At 44.9% G+C, this 15274-nt stretch overlaps 1 protein-coding gene across 1 annotated transcript in view; it reads right to left on the reverse strand.

Moving 5' to 3' along the window:
* The window catches only part of LOC117887213 (zinc finger protein 420-like), a 42446-nt gene extending 30388 nt beyond the window's left edge, over window positions 1-12058 (reverse strand). The window contains exons 1-3 of the mRNA XM_034789574.1: window positions 11896-12058; window positions 4461-4549; window positions 907-1033 (exon numbers count right to left, since the gene is read on the reverse strand). Coding sequence (XP_034645465.1) covers window positions 907-1033; window positions 4461-4549; window positions 11896-12040 — 361 coding nt within the window. The 5' untranslated portion in view covers window positions 12041-12058. The remainder of the gene's footprint in view (window positions 1-906; window positions 1034-4460; window positions 4550-11895) is intronic.
* Between the last annotated feature and the right edge of the window lie 3216 nt (window positions 12059-15274).

Raw genomic sequence — 15274 nt, forward strand, 5'->3', positions numbered from 1 at the left:
GTTGCACCTTTAGGACTTCCAGACACTGGGGAATTGGATTGCTAAGACATAGCCTTTGCTTGCTTCTAAATCTCCAAAGACCTCTCTCTGGATAGAGCCAGTGCCAAGAAGGGCGGGGAAACAGAGCGTTTGTATACACATGGGGGTGTGACTATGTGTAACCCACACACCTTCTGGGTGTGGTGTTCTGTCCCCTCTAGTGGCACCGTGACCACGTAGAGAGATTAATGAGTTTGTTATAGCCTTAGCTGAGAGCTTTTAGCTCATGCAGTAGAGGCTTATGCATTTAGATTCAGAGGTCCCAGGTTCGATCCCGCCCGCTGACAACTGGGATCTGTCGGTGTTACATACGGACTGGCAAATTCTGCCTTTCTGACCTTTGAAAGCTCTGGGGTTGGAGGAATTAGCATCTCCAATATGTATCTTGCTCCCCTAACCCTGGAGAGTAGGTGCGGAGGAAGCCAGTCTCTCTCATTGAATTCTGGGCACCCGGAGAACGTGCCATCCCCTCAGCCCAAAGGGAAAACAGACCAGTACCAGCCACGTGAGAGTGATTCAGCCAGCAGCGGAGAGTTGCAAAACAGGCTAAGGCTTGGTTGTTTCTGGTAAATTTAAAAGGGTCAGCCTCAGGAAAGCATGCTGGGAAAAAATAAAAGTTTCTCACATGAGGCTGTAACCCTGTACTGGAGCAAGTTAGCAGGAAGCAGACGGTCACTAAAGAAGTTGCCCTGGTAAGAGTTCCTCTGTGCTGTGCCTGGCACTGCTATCACATAGGCAGGCTGGGTGGGGGTGTAGCCTGATCCCCTTTAAATCTAAGGGACCAGGAAAGAACCTTGACCAGAAGCCAACCAGGGACTTCAGAGACAGCCTCCAGCTTCTACTTCCCGAGGGGACAGGGATCCTTACCCAGCGAGGTCACATTCTCATAATTCTCCTGCATGACATCCCGGTACAGGGCTCTCTGACCCAGGTCCAGCAGAGCCCACTCCTCCTCGGTGAAATACACAGCCACCTCTTCAAAGGTCACCGGTTCCTGAAAATGACAATTGTCCCCCATTCGGTAAGTGCTGCCCCAGCCCCAATCCCACTATTGATGGGGAAGGATGACCAAAAAAAAGTAAAAGCTCTGTGAGGAGCACAGTAAAACAATCCCATCGCATGCAGAACAACCCAGAAGTTTCCGGGTGTGAGGAGAAAGAGAGTCCTTGTCACTCCTAGCACAGGGGGAGAGGGTCATTCGCATTTATCACACACCTACTGATAAAGACGGAGACCCACAGCAGGGTCCAGGGATAGAGCCCTAGTAGGAACCCAAACACCTCCCCCATTCCCAGCAGCTGGATGTGAGGAGACGGGGGGAGGATTAGGAACAAAGGATGCAGGCCATACTTACAGGATGGGGGACTCTGCCCCGGGAAACAGTGACTCTGAAAAAGATTTCGGGGTCATGATGGATAATCAGCTGAACACAAGCTCCATATGCGACACTGTGGCCAAAAGAGCTAATGTGATCCTTGGATGCATAAACAGGGGGATCTCGAGTAGGATCAGAGAGGTTATCTTACCTCTGTATTTGACACTAGTGCACCACTACTAGAATCCTGTGTCCAGTTCTGATGTCCACAATTCAAGAAAGCTGATAAATTGGAGGGGGTTCAGAGAAGAGCCATAAGAATGATTGAAGGATTAGAAAACCTGCCTTATAGTGAAAGACTCAAGGAGCTCAATCTATTTATCTTGACAAAGAGAAGGTTAAGAGGTGACTTGATTACGGTCTATACATACCTACATGGGGAATAGAAATGTGATAATCAGCTCTTCATTCTGGCAGACAAAGGTATAAGATGATCCAATGGCTGGAAGTTGGAACTAAACAAATTTAGACTGGAAATATGGCATACATTTTTAACAGTCAGAGTAAATAACCATTGGAATTATTTACGGAGGGTCATGGTGGATTCTCCATCACTGGCAATTTTAAAATCAAGATTGGAATTATTTTGGGGAAATTTGGCCTGAGTTATACAGGAGGTCAGAGTGGATGATCACAATAGTCTCTTCTGACCCTGGAATCTATGAATTTTGACTAACAGGGGGAAATTGGTTGCAAATCTGAAGTTTTGAAGGCAATTTGTGGGAAAGTGATCATGAAATGGTAGATTTCATGATTCTAAGGACAATGGACTTCAAACGAGCCGACTTTTACAATCTCAGAGAACAGGTAGGTAAGGTCCCCTGGAAAAAAATATGAAGGAAAAAAGAGTTCAGGAGAGCTGGCAGACTCGCAAAGAGACAATATCTAAGGTACAACAGCAAACTTATTCCTATGTGAAGGAAAGATAGGAAGAACAGTAAGAGGCCAATATAGTTCCACTAGGAACTCTTTAATGATCTGAAAATCAAAAAGGAATCTGACAAAAAGTGGAACCATGGACAAATGGCTAAGGATGAGTACAAAAGAATAGCACAACCATGAAGGGACAACGATCAGAAAGACTAAGGCACAAAATGAATGACACTAAGCAAGGGGCATGAAAAACAATAAGAAAAAGTTCTATAAATACATCAGGAGCAAGAGAAAAATAAAGGAAAGTGTAGGTCCTCTGCTTAGCTGGGAAGGAGTGCTAATAACAGATGACACCAAGAAGGCTGATGCATTTAAGGCATATTTTGTTTCAGTCTTCACTAAAAAGGTTAATTGTGACCAGATACTAACACAATTAATATTAACAACAAGGGGGAAGGAATGTTAGCCAAAATAGGGGAAGAACAGGTTAAAAAATATTTAGATAAATTAGATGTGTTCAAATTGGTAAGGCCTGATAAAATTAATTGTAGTATACTTAAGGAACTAGCTGAAGCAATTCCTGAACCATTAGTGATTATCTTCAAGCACTCATGGAGGACAGATGAGGTCCCAGAGGACTGGAGAAAGGTAACCATTGTATCTATCTTTAAAAAGGGGGAAAAGCTGGGCCTGGAAAATTATTGACCAGTCATCCTAACTTCAATGCCTGGAAAGATACTGGAACAAATAATTAAACAATTATTTTGTAAGCACCAAGAAGATAATAGGGTTATAAGCCAACATGGATTCTTCAAGAACAAATTATGCCAAACCAACCTAAATTTCTTCTTTGACAGGGACATTGGCCTAGTGGATATGGGGAAAGCTGTAAACATGATATATCTAGACTTTAATAAGGCTTTTGACACAGTCCCACATGACATTGTCATAAGCAGATTAGGGAAATGTGGTCTAGTTGAAATTACTATAAGGTGAGTGCAAAATTGGTGAAAGACCATACTCAAAGAGTAGTTCTCAATGGCTCACTGTCAAACTGGGGGGGGGGAGGGGGGAGGGATGACACATGTATCTACTGCGGTTCCATAGAGGTCCATCCTTATTCAGTGTTTTCATTAATGACTAGGATAATAGAGTAGATGGTATGCTTATAAAATCTGCAGATGACACCAAGATGGGAGGAGTTGTTATCACTTTGGAGGACAGGATTAGAATTCAAAATGACCTTGACAAATTAGACTGAAATCAACAAGATGAGATTCAATAAAGACAAGTGCAAAGTACTACACTCAGGAAGGAAAAATCAAATGCACAGCTACAAAATGGGGAATAACTGGGCATGCATTGTACTGCTGAAAAGGATGTGGGGGTTACAGAGGATCATAAACTGAATATGAATCAGCAATGTGATGCAGTTGCAAAAATGGCTAATATCATTCTGGGGTATATTAACAGGAGTGTTCTGTGTAAGACAGGTGAGGTAACTGTCCCACTCTACTTGGTACTGATGAGCCCTCAGGTGGAGTGCTATGTCCAGTTTTGGGTGCTGCGCTTTTGGAAAAACGGGGACAAACTGGAGAGAGTCCAGAGGAAAGCAACAAAAATGATGAAAGCTTTAGAAAAACGGATCTCTACAGAAAAGTTAATAAAACTGGGTATGTTTAGTCCAGAGAAAAGAAGACTAAAGGGGGACCTGATAACAGTCTTCAGATATGTGAAGGACTGTTTATAAAGAGGATGGAGATCAATTGTTCTCCATGGCCACTGAAGGTAGGACAAGAAGTAATGGGCTAATCTGCAGCAAGGGAGATTTAGGTCAGATATTAGGAAAAACATTCTAATAATAAGGGTAGATAAGCTCTGGAAAAGGCTTCCAAGGAAGGTTGGGGAATCCACATCACTGGAGGTTTTGAAGAACAGGTTGGACAAACACCTGCCAGGGATAGTCTAGGTTGACTCGGTCCTGCCTCAGTGCAGGAGGCTGGACTAAATGACTTGTCACAGTCCCTTCCAGCCCAACATTTCTGTGATTCTATGATCTCTCCTGGGGCGGCAGGTGTGGGTGCCCCTTTCACATTCCTCACCCTTGTGTATTTACTGCCTTGGTCTCCTTCCCAGCACATACCCCCTCCGCTGTGCACTGAAAAACCCCTACCTGAGCCGCTGCTACTGCAGTCATTTCCCTTTCCCGTCCCCCAAGAGGATGGGACGATCTGGAGTGAAACACGGACATTATTCTGCAGCCTGTCAGGGCGAGAAGGGAGGTTTCAGAAGGGGCTCTAGTCCATTTCACTCCCCTAGTCTACACAGGGTCTTTCCCTGCAGACAGACACTCTAGACTGTGATTCAGGAAAAACCCTGGGTCACTTTACTACTGCACACACCTGGACCCTCTCACCAGGACTAAACCCACCAAGACATTTTTAAACCAACCCCCCTCCCTCCCCAGGAATAGAGTCTCTGAAGCAAATGCTAGAAAAGAGCAGAATCAAAGAGGGATCCCCCCCGACATTGTCCTTGAGGGGATTTTATATCAATATTCAATTATTTGAGAGAAAAGTGCAAAATCTGAGATTTTATATAAATATTTGGTAAATATACAGCAAGTGCTTATTCCCAATTGACACGGGCAACAGGGAGCGCTGGCCCCCACCACTTTACTAGAGGCTGAGGGGAGAAGGGTGGAGACGGAAGGTTCGGTGATGGTTGGAGGGGGCAGCAGTGGGGCAGGGGCAGGTGACTGACTGGCAGCTCAAAGTTGGGGGGAGGTGAGTTGGGCTGGCAGGAGCTGGGAGAAGGAAAACTGGGGCTGGACAATCTCAGTTGAGGGCACTTTCCCCACCCACTTGCCCTGTTTGGCTCTCCAATCTGGGTTACTGACTCAGGGCAAGTTTCCCTCAAAAACGAAGAGAAGGTGCTGAAGTTAAAAAAGCCTGGGAAAAGTACCCAATCTGAGAAGATGTTTAAATTAGTGTTCCATAAATGGAGAAAAAGAACAGCAAAATTAGAACAGATTTTATGTCAACTTCAATCATTAGAGAGAAAATGGCAAAATTTGATGAGATTTGATATTCACGTTTAACAGTTAAAGAGCAATGAGAGGTGTTAGAACGATATTCAATAATTAGATGAGAGAGTGGGGAAGTTTGAGAGATTTTATATCACTATTTGATAATAGGTGATAGGTCAAAATCAGAGTGTATTTTTATCAATATTCAAAAATTGGAGAGAAAGGTGCAAAATCTGAAGAGATTTAATATTAATATCAGGTAACTAGAGAGACAAAGCAAAATCAGAGGGATGTTAAATCATTATTATTAATTATTAATAGCAAACTATAAAATGGGGCATAATTTTAGAGGATAATATGTTAATATTTGATCACTCGGGAGAAAATTGGCTAAAATCTAAATATTCAATAATATGAGAAAAAAAGCAGCAGCAATCTCCAATTGTGTGAGAGAAAAGGAGAAAATCGGAGGGGATTTTATATGAATATTCAATAAAGAGAATGGCCACCACGTTCCCACAGTCAAACACATCCCAGTGCTCTCCCAAACTCCAACCCCTTGCCACACACTGACACCCCTCATCCCACCTGGGGAATGACTCAGGGCAACAGTTTTCCTTCAAATTAAAATCAGGGGAATTTGCTGCATTTCAAAAAGCAAAGACCCCCCCCCCATATCTGAGTGAGGGGGTTATATCAGGATTTGAGAATTAAAGGAGAAATAGCAAAATTGGAGGGATTTGACATTAATCTTCATAATGAGAGAGGAAAAAAAGGCAAAACCTGGGGGATTTCATGTCATTTTTATTTATTTATTTATTTTTGGTAATCAGAGAAAGAAAAAGGGGAAAACTGAATCACTTTTTTCTACCAATATTCAACAATTATCTGGATAATGGCAAAATCTAAAGGCAATTTTATATCAGTATTTGATAATTAAAGATTAAAAAGCGCAAAATGAGGAGCGTTTGTGTCCATACTGAATAATTAAGAGAGGGGAAGAGGGAAATCTGTGGAGATTTCTCACCCATATTTGATAGTGAGAGAGATAGGGACAAAATCTGAGGGGATTTTATATGAGTAGTCAATAAGTAATTAGAAAGTGCTGGTTCTCTTCACTTTCTGCACCCTTCTGCCATTCACATGGACAGCCAGGAGTCCTGGATGATGATGCTTTTGCAGGAGAAGCAGGCGCAAAGGGTGGGAGAATGGAGCTGGAAGGTCCCAGGCAATTTGGAGTGGGGAAGTTAACCAGAAGGTGGCATTGCAGTGGGAGGTGGCGGTAGCAGGGTAGGGGCAGTTGGTGTGTTAATAATATTCAATAAGTTTATGAAAATGGAGAAAAATCTGTAGAGGATTTTTATATCCGTGCAGTAGAACTTAGAATCTATCAAGCCCCGTCTTAAGAACGTCCAGTTACATGAAATCATTTTTCTGATAGAAAATAAATTTATATAATGAAAGTGATATTCATGAAGAACACGTTGACATCTCTTCCCATTCTGATGCCTTGGAAATTGCCTTGCAGAAAGACAAGAACAAAGCAATGTAATATTAAGACATTCGCTTCTATGAACTCCTCAATAAAAATTACTTCATGAAACAGGAGTTCTATTGTATTTAATATAATTAGTTGGAAGTTTAACCCCAGTCAGCCGGGGTCCAGCCAACTGCCTCGTAAGCAGCTGGGTGGTGCCACTCCCCCATGTTCTGTCCTGTTCTATTCAGTCCTTACAGTGCCCTCAACCCCACAGGGTCCCAGCACTGTCTCTCCAGGCCCCAGCCTCTGAACTTGCATTTGTTAGGAGTGATTCTCTCTTTCTCCCCAATGAGAAGAGTGTGAGTGGGGGGGAGGATGTTAAATTTAATGTTTTATTTATTTATTTGGGCCCGGATCCACCCAAGTCTCAATTTTAGGTACCATTGCAGTCCACGAAACTTCTGCTCAGCTGCTTCCACACCCTGTAGGTGCCTAAACTCACTCTCAACCTAAGATTTTGCAGTAAAAAGTCCCCTAGGCACCTACCGTATGTTTCTGTCTCTGAGCGTGCGCACTGCTGCCTGACTCTAGGTGTCTAGACCCTTATCTCCCACCCTGAGTGACCCATGAATTGGGGGAAAAGAGACTTTTGGCTGCCTAAGTCATAAGCAGGTCCTGTATGCAGAGGTCGCCTATATCTACACGAAAGAGCTTGGTAGGGACAAGGGAGGACACTCTCACTTATAATATTTAGCCTGCTGGTGAGCGTACTCATCTGGGATGTGGGAGACCAGCAGTTCAAGCCTCCTGTCTACCAGATGAGAAGGAGGTTGAACAAGGGTCTTCTATGTCTCGGAGAGTATGCTAACTTCTGATTCTCACTCTCTTTCTGTGGGCCAATTAATATTAATTATTTAATTAAAGTGGAACAACTTCATTAGGAGAGATGGAGGGAGGGCCCACATCAGAATGTCCCCTAGCTCAGTCATTACAGCACTCTCTGTAGGGGTAGTAGACTCGAACCTGGGACTCCCAAGTACCCTAACCAGAGGGATAAAGATTATTAGAGTACGTCTACACTACCCGTGGATCGGCAGGTAGTGATAGATCTATTGGGGATCGATTTATCGTGTCTAGTGTAGACGCGATAAATCAATCTCTGATCGCTCTGCCGTCGACTCCTGTACTCCACCGCGGTGAAAGGAGGAAGCGGAGTCGACAAGGGAGCGGCGGCAGTTGACCCCGCTCCGTGTGGACACAAGGTAAGTTGACCTAAGATACATCAACTTCAGCTATGTTATTCTCGTAGCTGAAGTTGCGTATCTTAGGTCGATCCCCCCAGTGTAGACCAGGCCTAAGAGAGGCACAATCCTCCTCTCCTGGCTGTTCTGGGAGGTGTTTGTTTGCTTCTGTGCACACTACCAGATCTGGTCTCTGCAAATGGAGAAGCCCTGATTTCTCCCCAGTTTGTGGATCACAAGCAGGTTGGTGCCTCCATGCAGCTGGGACTTAGGTGCTAAATTTAAAATTAATGGAGATATCCTCTCTCCTAGAACTGGAAGGGACCTTGAAAGGTCATTGAGTCCAGCCCCCTGCCTTCACTAGCAGGACCAAGTACTAATTTTGTCCAAGATCCCTAAGTGGCCCCCTCAAGGATTGAACTCACAACCCTGGGTTTAGCAGGCCAATGCTCAAAACACTGAGCTATCCCTCCCCACTGAACTCCAAGTGAGGTGTGGTGTTTAGGACACATTCCTCTCATCAGCTTCTCCCATGGGCTAACTTAGGTGGCTCCAGTCTGGCTTTTGTGGAGCCCATTCTAAGCACCTATTGCTCCCCGTTCATTGGATAGGGAGCCTAGGGGACTAACACAGGCTTTGTGGATCACAGTGTTGTTATCTAAGCCCTTTTGTGGATCCAGGCCTCAGATGCCAGCTGCAGTTTGTAGGCTGGTTACTGAAAGCAGGTCTAAGAAGCCAACTGGCACTCGGAATGCAGATGGGGGATGTTTGTGGTGGTTTTGAGCTCCTGTGGGCATTTTTCCCATGGCCGGAGAAAGCGGTCTCCTGCACAGAAGAGCTTTCCCCCTGCCACAGACAGACTCCTTTTGCCTGAGGAGCCGAGCTGGTCATTATCCCAGAGTGTCAGGCAATCTTTAGGATTCCTGGTTCTAGACTGAGTGCCTTGAAGATAAAAGGCAGACTATGAATAGGGGGAAGCTCCTGGCTTTTATGTTCATTAAATATGGGCAAGACAGCATATATGTCAATTTTAATATACATAAATGGGAAAACAGTTTCCTGTTGAAACAAGGGTACGTGACTATAGCTAAAAAGGGTAGAACCTCCTCTCCCATCTGAGATTTTATATTGAGAATTGAAAATTATTAGTGAGAAAATAGAGCAAAATCTGAGAAGGATAATTGGCCAAGCAAAGCCAGGTCCACACTCAACATGATGGTATTTCTCTGTTTGGATGTACTAATAGCTTTTGAACACTGCAGCCGATCAATTCCAAAATGGCAGGAAATATTCTAGCCATCAGTGGGTAGGAAGATCAGAAAATGGAAGGGGGAAAGAGGAGATACATAATTGGAGCCCATGGCATCTGGTTAGCACACACATCACCTTTAACCAAGACTGTAATTGTCTATAGATCTGGTTGATGGCAGCCATTGATGCCTTCCACTAAAGCAACAGTCCCAACTCAGCTCTGCCCTTTGCCTAAATAGAGTTTAAAATGTTGCAGGGAGTCCTTGAAATAGAGGGGGACAGGGGAGGGGAATTGAGGTATGCAGGGAGCTCTAGATATGTGCAATCAGTTCCTACTACAGAAGCAAGATAGCATGTGTCCCCTTTTTTAAACTGAATTAATTTTTTTAGCACCCATCATTGCAGTATCTTGGGGCTGTATTTTCAGAGGTGCTGCGCAGCACCCACCACTCCAGCTGAAGTCAATGTGAGCTGTGGAGGCTCAGCACCTCTGAAAAATCAGGCCCCACGTGATTTGATTGAAAAGGGAAGTGATTTTTATTGGGACAGTTTTGCATTAGTTTATTTCTGTAACATTTAGCCCCAACCACTTTGAGGAAAAAATCTGTTTGTCCGAAAGCTCCCACTACACTTGGGAATCATCCAACAGCCCGCCACTTAGCCGCCATTATATGTCTCTGGAGGAAAATAAACAAACAGAATTATTTTTCTGTTTTCATTTTTAAATAAAGACCCCCTCCTCACCTGCAACTGACCATTTATCTACCAGAGGGTTACGCACTTTGGTGCTTCTTTAGACCAAGTTCATTGCACACCAGCATTTCCTTGCTCTTATCCATTCTCCCCCACAAGTGCCCTGCGGTCTACACTCCCATCCCCTTCAATTTCAAAGACTCCCTAGAACCCCAATGCCAGGGGTTCTGTGTGTCACAGAGAGGAGAATGGGGACATGCCAGGAACTCCTTGTGTCCCCAGTTTCACTCTTTTGGTTTTCCAGATTTCACCCAAATCAATAGGGTTCTGTCCTTTGAGTCCTAGAACATTCTCTGAAATCCTGGAATCAATCAGATGCGGCATTCAAAAGTTAACGTGTTACAGACAGACTGGAAAATGATATCGAGCTGAATGCAGGCCCTCACAAGCTCAGCCAAAAATCCTGGGAAAGAATCAGGTGTAATTTGCCATAAAAAATAAAAAAATCTTGAATGTTATAAACTTACTAATGCTCCAATCCTCCACAGAGTCTTTTAGGCTTAAGACTCTTTTGTAATACTAAGAAAAGAAGAAGAAAATCCCATCCAGGTCTTTTTTTAATGTACATAAGGAAGCAAAGAGAAAACCATTTTTTTTTTGTTTTGTTTTATAAAGTCATTCTTAAAAACCCTGGGTGCATCTTCTCACCAGCTCATCTAAGTTGCAATTGAGCAGCTATAAGGATTAGGTTGAAGGCAGCAGGATCTGGCTAAAGATCTCTTTCCCACAACGTTCTAATCACACCTTTTTGCCACTAGTTTATTATAGTAATGAACAACATGCTGATGGGAACATAATATGCTAACACTGGGGACTGAAATGTAGCCCTTTGGGAATGAACTTTGGCAGCCCTTTTCTCCCTGGCAAAGCAACCTTATTTGTAGAGCTGTGGTGAAGTCCTGGGAGTGTCAAACAGAGATTTATTATTGGAAATTACAGGCTTTTTTTGAAACACAATATATTCCCTGAAGAGTTGGCTATTTAGAATCCCCTCACTCTGCCTTTGGCCATCGGAAAGGAATAGCCAGTTTCCTCCGATTAGCAAAACCATTAAGGGCCTGATCCTTCCAAGAAAACCATATGCATCATTTTAGAAAATGTCACATGATTTGCAGAAAGGAACCCTCAGTCCAAGCCAGGTTACACATGATGTGTCGGATGGAGAAAACATATCCCGCTCAGCACTTTAACACTGGGGAGGCTTACTGGCTTCTGCGGAATCGGAATGAACCCCATGGTTATTTCTCAGGGGCTTGATAATGTGGAGAGATTTTTAAAACTATGAATAATCCCTCTCCTCTCTTCTCTGTGCCACCCACTCTTCTCTCCCTGTTACTTCCCTAAATGTGCAAAGATGGTTAAAATCTGACACATTTCTTGTTGTCCACCCCCCATTCCCTCCCTCCTTTTTTCTATCCATCCCTGTCTGATTTTTCACCCCTTTCCTTCCTGACATCTCTGCCTGCCACACAGAGACACAAAAGAGAATTCCCCAATGGAGCCCATTCATGACCCCAATGCAGCCCCTCTGAACCACTGTGCTCCCCTTTCTTCCCCTGAATCCCCTGGTTTTGCTCCTGGAGCAGACCCCAGGCAGAGGAGCGCAGTGACTTCATTGTTAAGGCAGGTGAGATCCCACTCCGGCTGCATTAACAAACAGGACTGGGGGGGGGGGGGCCGGGAGCACCCACGTCTTGAAGTGGTGTCCATCACATGCAGAGTTTACAGTTTGGTTAAATAGTTCTCAGCACCCCCACTGCACAAATCGTCCCAGCATCCCTGGCAGGGTTGTCTTGTGCAGAGAGTCATCTTCCTGCCCAGTCCCCTCCACTTCCCCCAGTTCTCTCCCAGTCACCTGGCATCTCCCCTGCAGGGGCTGGTGTCGGCAGGCGCAGCAAGAGCAGCAGAAACATCTTGCAACAAGCTGCAGGGCCTTTGATTGCTGCTGCTGCTCTGTCGTCTTCCTGTGCCCTCAGATACCAACCCGGGCTGCAGCACATCCCAGGCAGGGACTGGAGTTATCTTTTCCAGAGCTGGGAAGAACCCAGGCATGCTGACCTCCCCCCTCCCCCCGCCACACACAGGGCCCTCCCCTCCTTCTTCCCCCACTCCCCAGCCCTACTCTCCTTCCCCAGTGGGTCTGTCCCCCTCCCCTCCCTGTCTGGGATCAGGGGCTCTTGTCTGGGGCGGGTTTTCCCAGCCAGAGCTTAATTCACCGAGTGTCACAAACACCCTGTGAGCGGCCCCACAGCTCTAGCTGATTTGTTCTCCTCTCCTCCCGCACACACCCACGGATCTGGCCAAGTGCTGTCCTTTGTGGTTGCAGAGGAGCCGTGACCCAGCCTGGAGCCTGCAGGATGCGCTCAGCTGTCCTGGGGGCCCTCACCCCCCTTCCCCGGACTGCTGGGATGAATGCCTTTGCTGCCCGAATATAGTGTCAGAAACTGCTTCCTCAGCACACTTTGCTACATATCAAAAATGGACACAGACGATGCCTTTTTTTGCATCTCCATTAAAAAAAGGAGAGAAACAAGCATCAAGGTAGCAAATTCTGCCAGAAGAGGAAAGTCTCTTTTTCAGAATTTGCCACCTCTCACCTTTCTCTGCACGGGTCTGACCCCCCACCCCTGCAATGTTCTGAGAACTTCTGGCCTTCCCTTTCCCCTAGAAGTAGCAGCATGGGGTGTGGGGGGGGAAGGGTGAGCCTGCAGAACCTTCCCCACTTCTGCAAGCAGCCTAATATAATCCACTGTGGTTCCCAACCTATTTTCCATTGTGGGCCACATATGCAGCTCTCTCTGTGTTATGTGGGCTGGATCCATGCAATATATATGCTACCTCTGTGGCCCTGAGGATGTCACATGGGTTGTAGCCGTGTGCTGATTCAACGGCAAGTAGCGGCACCATTGATTTAACCCATGATGTAAGCCCATGTGACATCCTTGGTATTTAAATGGTCAAACACATAGGAAATAGTTAAAATTTTTATCTGTAAGGCTATGCAATTTTGGCTAAAGGTGGATAAGTTGCTATCATTTTAAATCATTGCGTGAAAACTCATTCACCATAAAATATCAATGACTCAACTTAATTTTTCCACACTGTCCACTTTGCTGTGGTGTGACTATGTTGTTGCAGCCCCAGTAAAGTATTTAACTTGTCTACTCATCAGAATAAACTAGTTAGTAGGCCTGTGTTTCTGGATGTATGTTTGGTATACCAGTGGAAAGCCATAAGAAATGTAAATCTTGAATTGCTCTAGTTCAGCCTGTCTGTTGATAGAGGTCACAATGATTATCAATATGGCAGCACAAAGAAACTGAAAGTTTGCAGTGACGCTGTGACAGGCATGTAAACATCTGTACAGGGAAAAAAGTGGGACTAAAACTAAGAGAATGTGATAGGCTTGGATGGATTCGATTTTTATTGATAAATGTTGGTAAATAATTTCACAGCACACACACAAACCAATTCAAATATTTCTATCAATAATTATTTAAATGTACAGGTAGGCAAAGTAAGAAAAATGCTTCTTGATAACTTATAGAGTGTGATTTAAGGATATTTACTTTGTATATTTCAACATGTGATGTATTTTAATGGTTAGTAAAGATTTAACTTCGTAATCACAATATCTACTGTCATTTAATAATTATTGTCTGACCGCCCCATAATTCTGAACTGTGAAAATTTAAATCTATAAAAATCTAAAAATATGTTTAAAAAAATCTATATTATCATCAGTTGAAATTTAAAAAAAAGAATCTAATTCTGCCAAGCCTATATATAATTTAAATACTATAGGATTACTCTGATTTTATAGAATTCAATTTTTGGAAACAGATTGTATAAAGTCGAGTGCATGCGGCCACACTAAGCACATTAATTCAGCGGTGTGCGTCCATAGTACCGAGGCTAGCGTCGACTTCCGGATTGTTGCACTGTGGGTAGCTATCCCATAGCTATCCCATAGTTCCCGCAGTCTCCCGCGCCCATTGGAATTCTGGGTTGAGATCCCAATGCCTGATGGGGCAAAAAACATTGTCGCGGGTGGTTCTGGGTACATGTCGTCAGGCCCCTCTCTCCTTCCCTCCTTCCCTTCCTCCCTCCGTGAAAGCAATGTCAGACAGCCATTTCACACCTTTTTTCCTGGGTTACCTGTGCAGACGCCATACCATGGCAAGCATGGAGCCTGCTCAGCTCAAGGCAGCAGTCATGAACATTGTAAACACCTCGCGCATTATCGTGCAGTTTATGCTGAACCAGAACCTGAAAAACCAGGCAAGGAGGCGGTGGCGACAGCAGCGCGGCAACGAGAGTGATGAGGACATGGACACAAAATTCTCTCAAAACGCCGGCCCCAGCGCCTTGGAGATCATGGTGTTAATGGGGCAGGTTCATGACGTGGAATGCCGATTCTGGGCCCGGGAAACAAACACAGACTGGTGGGATCACATAGTATTGCAGGTGTGGGATGATTCCCAGTGGCTGCGAAACTTTCGCATGCATAAGGGCACATTCATGGAACTTTGTGACTTGCTTTCCCCTGCCCTGAAGCACCAGAATACCAAGATGAGAGCAGCCCTCACAGTTGAGAAGCGAGTGGTGATAGCCCTGTGGAAGCTTGCAACACCAGACAGCTACCGGTCAGTCGGGAATCAATTTGGAGTGGGCAAATCTACTGTGGGGGCTGCTGTGATGCAAGTAGCCAAAGCAAGCACTGAGCTGCTGCTACCAAAGGTAGTGACTCTGGGAAATGTGCAGGTTATAGTGGATGGCTTTGCTGCAATGGGATTCCCTAACTGTGGTGGGGCGATAGATGGAACCCATATCCCTATCTTGGCACTGAACCACCAGGGCAGCCAGTACATAAACCGCAAGGGGTACTTTTCAATGGTGCTGCAAGCCCTGGTGGATCACAAGGGATGTTTCACCAACATCAACGTGGGACGGCCGTGAAGGGTTCATGACGCTCGCGTCTTCAGGAACACTAGTCTGGTTAAACGGCTGCAGCAAGGGATTTACTTCCCAGACCAGAAAATAACTGTTGGGGATGTTGACATGCCTATAATTATCCTTGGGGACCCAGCCTACCCCTTAATGCCATGGCTCATGAAGCCATACACAGGCAGCCTGGACAGTAGTCAGGAGCTGTTCAACTATAGGATGAGCAAGTGCAGAATGGTGGTAGAATGTGCATTTGGACATTTAAAGGGTCGCTGGCGCACTTTACT

The sequence above is a fragment of the Trachemys scripta genome, chromosome 14, assembly GCF_013100865.1.
Source record: "Trachemys scripta elegans isolate TJP31775 chromosome 14, CAS_Tse_1.0, whole genome shotgun sequence".
NCBI lineage: Eukaryota > Metazoa > Chordata > Testudines > Emydidae > Trachemys > Trachemys scripta.